Genomic DNA, 10,455 nt, shown 5'->3' with positions numbered 1-10,455 from the left:
TACACTTCCAAAACCACTTCCAGTATGCAACGAAGTACACAAAACTTCCCAGCTCTTGCGACGAAGTTGTTTTGTATGCTGCCGTATGGCTGCATCCATGCGATTAAATATAGTCCAGTCGGTGCGTCGTTTAGAGTGCTGCGCCCGTCTATAAGCGCGCCATCGACATACGCGGAGCCGCAAAAGCTTTAGATCGTTGTTTGGTTTACCGATACTCCGTCGTCGCTGTACTGTAGCTTCACCTAAGCACTCACTCATAACTTGAAACAGGCTGTATTGAGATGGTGTCTCTGAGATCAGCTGACGGAACTTGTCCCAGCTAGCCACTGTATAAACGACATCCTGGCGGCCCGCAGTATGTGTTGGTGTTAACCAAATAGGCAGGTGATCTGAGCCCCACGGGTCAGGTTCACATGACCAGGCTAGGCACTCATGTCTCGTTGATATCGCAAGGTCTATAGTGGAATGTTCCTTTCCTCTACCTATAAATGTAGGTGAACCATCATACAGTATTTGAATATCGTTCTCAATAATGATCTCGTTAATATCTGCCCCACGATTGTCTTGGGGACGGCTACACCATCGTGGATGGTGGGCATTAAAATCTCCGCATAACACAAGCGACGCACGACACCGAGACACTAAGCACTCAAGTAGTGAGGTATCGGAAGAACGTGTAGGCTTGTTGTATGTGCTTGCCACCGCCGTAGACACAACTCAGAGGCTCACAGTAACAGCTGCACACTCAAACTCATCGTCACAGATGCTGTCTGTGTCAAGAACCGCGAAGCCCAAGTCACCACGCACGTACACTGATGCTTTTTAGGCATTGTGCGTATGCGCTACGTCCACACACTTGAATGAGCCACAAGCTGGTTCCGCGCATCGAGTGTTACTATGAACACCCACGAAGCCTGGCAATCGATATTCATCTTTCCTTATATACGTTGGCTTCCTGAAGCGCTATAACGTCTGGTGGAGTCTTCATAGCGATGAGTCGAAGGACTAGATCAGCGTGCCGTGGTCGCATCGACCTGACATTCCATTGCAGCACAAAGGGGCGAGGCTCCCTACAACTGGTAAAATTGTTTCCGGCAAAACGTCTAGTGAAGGCCGTCGAGGACCGGAACGAGGGCCTCGAAAAGTTGCTCTGCTGCTGACGCTCCTGGTGTCTGGCGACCGGCGATTAGAGATCTGATGACGTTTACAAGCATCTTCAGAAGATTGAGAAGTTGCACATCGTCGTTGGCTGATACCGGTTTAGGTACTGTGTTTACAGTGCTTTCCATTGTGGTCAAATTCTTTATACATATTTGTTCCGACGACTTCGATGGCAGCACCGGCCACGATGTGTTGAGAGGCACAAGGTCCGCCCCCTACTTTCCGATGCTTTGTGTCTTTGTCATTTATTGAACGCGCTGTTTTTCCAGTCGCTGGGGCAGGACTACGACGACGGGAGCTTTCATCTTCTGCTGTCTCCTTTTTGGCTTTCTCTTTTAGTGCCTTTAGTTCATCCTTCAATGAGCGATATCCTTTATCCGTTGCCAAATGTTCACCGTTGCAGTTAGGGCACTGATATGCCTGACTTTCACAGGAATATAGATGGTGATTCCCAACGAATTTGGCACAGACCAGATCTCTGGTGCAAAAGCACTGAACATGACCAATGTTAAAACACTTATGACATTGAAAAGGCCGTGGTACGAAAGGTCGAACAGGATAGCGGACAAGTACAGCCTTTATATGACTAGGCAGCTTTCCAGAGGCGAAAAGTATCTTCATACACTTTGACGAGCCTAGCTTTCGAACGCTAATTATTTTGCATGGTGGCGTGCAAAGGATCATGTTCCTAAATACGTCGTCTTTGAGATCTAAGTACACATCAGATACGACACCAGCTGCTATATTTGTACGCTGTGGTATGTAGGGACGCGTGTGGGACCCCACAGATTTCAGGCAAACCAAGTAGAGTTTGCACCTTCTTGTCATCAGTTGTGTCAACAGCAAGGACATTTTTCCAGGGGTTCACGCGAACCTCTTGGATTAGTCCAGGGACAAGCTTGAAGAAGGAATCATTAAGTTTCTGTCGAGAAATAGCATTCAAGCTTACCATCGCGTCGACGGGCGTGAAAGCTACTGTCGTAGTCTTGATGGTGCTGTATATGATAGTTCTTTTATTTGAGGACGATGCTGGAGAAGTCCGTCTTGGACGGCGATGCTTGAGATGTATGAAAGCATCCGAATCTTCCCATCTTGAGTCAGAAAGCTTGGAATCAGCAGCGTCGGATCTTATTGCCGTATTGAGCCGCTTCGGAGCCGCGGGCGGTTTATGCTGACCGCCAGACGAGTCCAAGATCTATCTTCCATGGCAAGGTCCGCAGGGCGGATCTCCCAGCTGAGTAGGAGTCTTTGGGGTTCAGCACAAACGTCGTTGCCTGTTACTGATGCACGAAAATAATATAAATAGGGAAAAACCGCAGCACCAGAAGAAAATCAGCAACCGAGCAGAAAAACTTCACGTAGAGATAGAAAGAATACACGATTAGGACACGGGCACAATCGTGTTTTTGTTTTGCTTTGTTTTCGATCTATGATGCGGTACCGCAACTCAGTGAGCCACGGGTCTAGTTACGAAAGTTTTTACACGTAGGCAGGAACAACCGATTATATCTGCGACGAATGAGCCATTTTCGTCGAACGTTGCGGTGGAGATTGATATCCTTATACTGGAGCTTCATTATTTTTCAACCAGGAAGACAGATTAATATCGGGGAATGACTCATTTATTGGCCGGATGTGGCATTTGTGGCAGAAAAAAAAAAAGAAACCTGCAGAAACGTGTACCACTGGGACGTACCATCTGATTAAGTGATTGGCGACTAGATGTGCGGTTTCTGGTCGCCATCAGTCCAATTCATTAAAAAAAGAAGCTATAAGAAAATATCAGATTCAAATATCAGGCCGTGTATTCAGCGCCCAGAGAAAAAAAGATATTTTAAAAAAGACAAGCGCGATTTATGTTAAAGATCCCGAATTTGTCGCATACGTGATTTCGCGCTGCGGTCCCAGAGTTACGCATTTGCACTGCGGAGAGCTAAGCCTCGCTTTGTCGCATCACAGCGTTGTACGTACACTGGTGATGATAGTGATTTAAAGAAAGGAAGGACGCTTGATTAACACACACTGGTCTGAGCGGAACGGATTTTGCACTGCAAGCTACAAACGCCGATGTTCTCTCTCTTTTTTTTCGTCTAATCTCGAACGCCACTAAAACGCGGCAAAAGCCACGTCGGACGCAAATACATAGTGTTGCACGTAACTTGAGCCAAGCATTAAACATATAGAAATGTAGCTGGACTGAACCAAGGTAATAGTTCGATGCATTGCAAACATTCTTGCAAACTTAGCACACACTGGCGTTGCAGTCCAGACCTATAAGGTTTTGGCCTCTCATCACATGTACGACTTTCGTATTCCGCGCTCGTTCTATTTTTCGGCTAGCTCCTTTCACGATTTCCTTACACACACAGCATCAGTAAAACCCGCACTAAGTAACATATGCACGCGAAACACAGACTTGTGGTCTACACCGCGTTTCCGCACAAACTACATGTTACAAACCCTGGAACATAATTTACCTACTATCTTAAACAGGTACAAGCATACCATGGGATTTACTTTGAAACAGCTTAAAGAATATTTCTGAAACATGTATAGTTTTATAATACTGTTAACTATCAGGATGAAATGCAGACTGCGCAAGTGGTATTATTTTCAATCTTGACTAAACTTCGAATCTATATTATTGTTGCGAATGAATACGGTATAAATTTTTATGGTTGGTATATCTATGCGCTGTTTAAGTCAAATCGGTTTATATGCGTATTTACGATATGTGCGTATGTTAGTATATAGGTAGAAGAATATGTGCATGTTAGCTGTACATGTTCATTAGAATTTCTTTTGTTATTAATCTGTTTCATCTCCTGAATGTCGCCACTGCTAAAAGTTTCCAGGTTTCCCTGGCCCAGTCAACCTGTCAAAAAACAGCTTTTTGCACAGCTATCCCAACCAGAAATGTCTATGTTTTTCTGGAAAATAAGACTGAAAGGAAATGAAATGCTATTTTCCGTCTCTTGGAGATACTCAGATTATTGGTTACAGCGCGCAAATTAGATCATTCATCTAATCAATTTAATCGACTTCTCGAACGTTATACCCAGATTAAAAGTGCCAATGAGAAAATTCTAGAGCAACATAAAAAACTCCCGATGCAGCTTTCTGTCGCTAGCTCGCGCTACATAAAAGTGCTTTTCCGATTATGAAAGAGTCTCGCGAATACACGTGAGATTCTTTCGAGCGATGCCATAGTCGCGAGGCTACTGCTGCGGGCAAAAAAAGGGTTGATTCGATTTGCGACCGCTCCCGTAGTGTCGCCTTGACCCTGCAGTGCGCTTTAACAATGCAGCTCTGCTTCTTCACACCCTGCGTTAGTGCACGCTTGACATACTTCCGTGGTGCTTACGTTTGAGAAATAGCAGAAACGTACCGGGCCCCACCTTAAACTGAAGTTTCTCCAGTTTTCCCGGAACCCTTCTCGTGTTGCAGGGGCCGCATTCCCGTGCCTTCTCAGGTCCCCTTTTGCCTATCGCCTCCCCCCCCTCACCCCATAGCACGGGAGCGGATTCTTCTCCCCCTCCTCTGTAAAGTTCTATCTTCGTCCCCTCTTGACTCGCACTTTGAAATAAGGTAAGCGCTTCAGTTTCTGGAATGATTGCAGAGGGGTCACGGATAATGACAGCTGTCAAGAGGGTGGTGTGTTGACGACCATGGAGTTCCAGAAGCCACTGTGCACACTCGACGCGGTGAGGTCCAAATTAGTTTCACGCATCGCCTTTTCTCTCTGCCTCGCTCTGTCGCGTATACAATGCTCTGGGCCATAATCCGACGTGGTGGGCCAGACAGCGCCAGTGGAAAAGTTGAAAGACAAGGCAAAGAAAGCTACCCTTTGAATCAAGTTCTAAAGTATTCTAGATCCTTCTTGGGTGCTGGCGCGAACACACACCGGAAACAAGGAAAGAGACGGTACAGGCGCTCTGTCCCGTCTCCTTCCTTTTTTCCTGTGTGCCTTCGCGCCTAGTACCCAAGAAGAATTGTGACCAACTCGCCCAACAAGACGTCCTTTTTTTCTAGATGTTTCTAAGCAATAAATGCATTCGTGACACCCTCAATGTCTATCATGAATGTGTCGGCACAACAGCTCCGCCACGACCAGCTGCCATCAGCAACACAGGCAAGACATGGGTGCCACAGACGATGTTGTTATCGGCTGTTACTCGTAGAAGCGCCCTCGGTTATTTTCTGCCACAATGGAAATAATTTCCTTATCAATCTCGTCCTGTTTCCTCCCTTGTCCGTATTTATTTTGCGCGGTCTTTTCTCCATGGATTCTTACCAACGAGCTCGAATTCATAGCCCTTAAAAGAACAAAGAACTTCCTCCTGCTAACGATTATTTATTTAGCTGATAAATTACTGTATGAAAACATATTTTCCCTTAGAGACATTCAATATGTACCGCAGGCTGGAACTAAATGCAAAGCTAGACACAAAAGCGCATTTGCTTCGCATAAGCATTTTTTTTTCATTTTCATGGCTTTCTTCTGCGCCGCTGACTTAACGATGCCGCGTTAGCTATGCTGTCGCGGCGTCTCAATGGTCAAAATAATTCTTTGAGCTCGATCCGGATCGGATGGTGTAGGTGCCCTCCAACACAAAGAACTTGTGGCAAACTATCGCGGCAAAGTTTACACACGTAGTCTGGCGGTCACAGCAAATCATGCTTCGACATTTCAGCGAAACAGAGGACACAGCGCTGCACCTCCGCTGTTGTAAATTTTTTGCGGTAGGTGGTTGTCTATGGTGGTTGTCTATGGTAGGTGGTTGTCTATAGCTGTTTTTCAATGTAAAACGTCCTGTTTACAGGCATTTCTGCCTCGAATGCAGTCTGCCTACCCTTTCTCTTCCAAACCGAGGAGGAAGCCCAAATGTAGTTGCAATTACTCCAAATTTCTTGTTCTTGAAATAGCCCACGCCCTACTCTTGTTGACCCAGCGAAGCATTGTGATCAATGAATAGACTTTCGCATTACCATGCCCTCTCAGAATAATTGGGGGTGTACCATTGTGGGATGGTAAAGGCGGAGCTGGTGAATGGAGACAACACATCTTATGCCAGTGTGTGGTCGAACTCATTTTCGCAACATTAGCAACGTGAGGCCCCCTCCAGTCAATAAATAAAAATACATTTCTGCAATTTTATAATCGCCACCAGGACGCTACGACTTCTCACGTAAGTAATTCCCACGTACTTCAGTAATATTCGAGAAACTGAAAAACAGCCTTGCATCACACTGGATATTACAGACGTACTTGAACCGGCAGAAATAAATGTTTTCCAATAGGACGCGTCAACCTTGAACAGCTGGCACAAGCATTTGCTATAAAGATTTGATTATATGAGTGCGGCACGATATACATGTCAGACTTTTTATTGCACGACAGTCATTACTACGTGAGCAGGTGGGGCAAGCGTCCCTGCCCGCGAATAAAACCACGCGCACAACAATAGAAGCCAACAGAAGTTGAGAATATCGATGGAAATTTATCACGGTTGCCAGGCAAGGCTGCTCCTCGACGAGACACTCTCGTCACCAGGTGCGGCCCCACGTTCCCCTTTCCCAACCAGAAGGGAAGGGTGAGCACTAAGCCGTTCCGAGAATCACACCAAAATGTACTATCTTCATAGTTCCCCACACTAGGCGACAGAGACGCATTGTACCATGTCATTCATCAGCTTTTAGGAATGTCATATCGTTACAGAATAGAGGGGTGTGCACGGTACAGGTATAATAAAGGCCAAGATACCGAATGAACCACACCCCAGTTAAAGGGGTCACACTACTTTGATCTAAACATATAAACATTCATACAGGTGCATCAAATGGAGGTCTATTCGAAGTCCTTTCAAATCTCAAGGGATGAATTTTGAGCCTGGAGGGCGTCCAAAAGAAGAAAAAAAGTCGGAATAAATACGGAAGTTCAATTTTTTTTTCAAATTAAAGGTTACGCAGTTCCCACGCACTGTCGGAATCGATGTAAGCGACGCTTTCTGCACTGGTTGTTTTGATTGAGGATACTTAACGAGGATGTCGGCAGCGAAAGCCTAACTTCTGCAGCGCTTAGCGCGTTGATATTAAACGTTAGCTTGAGTGCACCACTGCTGTTTGTACATACATACATATATATATATATATATATACACTAAAATTTTGGACGTGGCACGGCCTTCGTCAGAATCAACGAACACACATTTATTCCAACGAGGGCCGTGACACGGCCGAACCGTTAAAACACTACATATGCAATTTTTGTAAGTGGGCGACTTCATTTGTTCACCTGCCTATGCACTGAACTTAAAGAACTTAGGTTCCTTATATATATATATATATATATATATATATATATATATATATAGGCGAACTTCAAATAGGTGCACCTTATTCGTTTCAGTTATTTCTTTATAAATATTTGACTGGTGCTTCTGTTTGTACGCGCCTTCCGCCTTTAAACAGCCTGTACTATTAGCACTTACAACATATAGTGTAAAAGCAACTAGCTAAAAAATGCGCAGCCATACTTCTAAAGACATTTGCTGAAAGCACCATAGCTGAAAGGGTGTCAGTAACTTAGTCTATTGTCAGGTAAGAGCAGCCGGTTGAGAGGTATGCGGACATGGTTAGGCCAATTACTACAGCTTGCATTTTTCCCCCAAGTACCGAGAATTGAGGGAGCTGGAATATCTTCGTGAACTTCAGCATTTATTTTGTTTCTTCTTTGTGTAGTTGTTGCGCTGACAGATTAGGAATGAATTGCTATTTTCCTTTCCTGGAAATGTTCACCCCTTTTTGGACGATGAGCGTGTAGGTGTCCCCCTCTCTCTCTCTCTACTGCCGGCATTTCTTCCATTGTTGCTCCAAACACGGCCAGAGATTGGTTAATTTTTCAAGCCCACTCTCCAACAACTTGTGACCAATCACGACCCGAAGGGAGGCCCCACCTACCACGCTATAAAAGGCACAGTGTGCATCTCGGCGACACTCTTCTCGTCTCTCAGCTCGTCCGAGTCAGACTGACGTGACGTCACGCACATCCTCGCTGCGAACAGCCCTGACCACCTGCGGCTGACCGCAGACGAAATCAGTGAGGCGCCCATCATTGCCCCATCGTCTTGCAAGCATTAGCTTCGTCAAAGGCGCGCTCTTCAAACTCGGTTACCACCAACCACCTAGGGAGCCACAACTACCAGGGAGGAACGGAGAATCTGTCCATCGCCGACCCTGCGACCGGACTACCGCTCGAGACGACAACGACTCAGACCGGGCAGACCGGCAACCTGGTTCTCCGTCGCAGCCATCCGGGCCTTCCGAGGATCTCCGCGATAACGCTTACAGCATGGAAGCGACCACGTACACCCTTCAAGCGTACGACTGGCCATTCGTGAACGAGCGACCCATCACCTTCGAGCAGCTGTTGCCCTCGTTGTGCGTCTGCGCGAACTGCGAGGTGTTTGCGGCCGATGCTGCGCTGCTTCCTTGCCGTCACACCTTGTGCGGTCGGTGCCTCAAAGACGCTTGTGATGGCCACAGCAGCGAACGCAGGCACCCTTCCGGCTGGTGTCCCCTCGACGGTGAATACTTTGTGGACGAAGAGGTCGTCGACGTGTACTTCCCTCAGGAGCATCTTATGGCACTGCCGGTGCGCTGTTTCCATGCCGGTTTGGGCTGCACGTTCGACGGAGTGCTTGGAGATCTTCAGGATCACCTGCAGGAATGCCTCTTCGGAACCAGGGCCTTCGTGTTGACGACTCGGTGTTTGTAGCATCGCTGGCTCCTAGGCCTGGAGGCACCAGTGGATCTAGCCCTGTGCCGCTTACGACGGGCCTCATAGACCACTTGAATTTGGTAGCCTGTGACCACGTGCGCTGAACTTCGAAGCAGCGGCATTTGAAGATATGCCTGTACCGCTCGAGTGCGTAATAAATATTGTTTTTCCTTTTCCCAATTGCTCCATTATTCGCGTGCCATGCGGTGGTCGGCTGGAAACGGCCTGAACAGCTGCAGCACGTTGATGAGTTACATACCAGGTGTTCTTTTTTTCATTCTTTTTTTTTTCTCATTTAGGATATACAGAAGAAAGCGGCTAGGTGTGTAGCGAACGTGGCCTTTTTTCCCCGTGGCTGGGTTCCTGGATGGGCATGTACTTGTCAGGATATAGTAAAATAATATTATATAGTACAACTAGCAATAACTGGCCTAATATCGAGCCAGTCTGATGAAGTACTAAGTAGTGGCAATACGCGTATGATTTCTCCGAGTTAAAAAAAGCTGTATCTAAAAGTACGTATTACTTTCCTTTCAATATTTGTGAGGTACGTTACAAGTATTCGTCATTGCCTTTATTGATGCAACTACGAGGATTCTCTTTCGTGTTCTCCAAGATTCAATTTCAGATGCTTTGTTAATAAGTAATTTTAAGAGGTACACTGTGATTTCCCTCGCGTCAACTATTCTATTCTCCGGTGCAGCCCGCTCAGATGGGCATGATCTTCACTGCAGTAACAACTGCTGCGAGTGCTATCATCGAAATCCATATGGTGCCTCCCCGATCCCGCACTATGACAGCGAGTGCTTAATCGCAACTTGAGCACAATGATGCAATGACGCTTCTCTACCTATTCACTGAGTGGTTGGTGGCCATGCGATCGCTTTCCAGCACTGGACATTTACGAAGATGTCAAAGTCGCAACTGCAATACAGAAATTAACAAAATCCGTAACTAAGCAAACCATCGAAGCGCAACTCAACACCGTATGGCAAGTGCCGCTGATTGTTCTTTTCGTCGCCTGCACTTTTCGTTCGCAAACCGGCGTGAGTGATCCTTGTCGTACTGCTTGCTTTTTCGCTCAAAGCAGTTAGTTCGCGAAACTTCTTCGCGAGACGGCTTTAATGACAGCCCTACGCAATTCGCTAATATAAACTTAAACGTTGGTAGCGCAAGTTACGGCGTCGTATAAGACGTGGCTTTGCTTTACGTTTAAAAGCATTTTCGCAGTTGCCAGTCCAATACACACACTGCGACATTGGTGCTGCTACATTCATTGCATCAAGTATATTATGCTGTATAGACGGGGTTCTGCGCCAACTTGATTGAGAATAACCCTACAGTAGCTCGCTTTGATCGTGATCAGTGGCTCTTTGCGCTCAGTGGGTTACAATAAAGAATTCATTTCTAGGAACGCGTAAATCTACAAAAATCATGCGGCAGAAATCAGAACAGTGTGCACTAATTAGTGAAAGTTCTATCTCGACTCGAACTTTAGTAATAAGGTAAAGCGT

At 46.2% G+C, this 10,455-nt stretch overlaps 1 protein-coding gene across 1 annotated transcript; it reads left to right on the top strand.

Annotated features, from left to right (window-relative positions):
* The first annotated feature begins 8,512 nt into the window (after positions 1–8,512).
* Positions 8,513–8,938, top strand: LOC140213335 (TNF receptor-associated factor 6-like). The gene has a single exon (XM_072284586.1). The coding sequence runs from the start codon at positions 8,513–8,515 to the stop codon at positions 8,936–8,938; it is 426 nt and encodes a 141-aa protein (XP_072140687.1).
* Positions 8,939–10,455: the final 1,517 nt, after the last annotated feature.

This window comes from Dermacentor andersoni, chromosome 9 (assembly GCF_023375885.2).
Source record: "Dermacentor andersoni chromosome 9, qqDerAnde1_hic_scaffold, whole genome shotgun sequence".
Taxonomy (NCBI): Eukaryota; Metazoa; Arthropoda; class Arachnida; order Ixodida; family Ixodidae; genus Dermacentor; species Dermacentor andersoni.
Note: the sequence above shows the minus strand (reverse complement) of the source record. Positions and strands in the feature narration are given on the sequence as shown.

What these genes read in the sequence shown, in the direction of transcription:
- LOC140213335 (XM_072284586.1), top strand. Translation starts at nt 8,513, where the DNA reads ATGGAAGCGACCACGTACACCCTTCAAGCGTACGACTGGCCATTCGTG.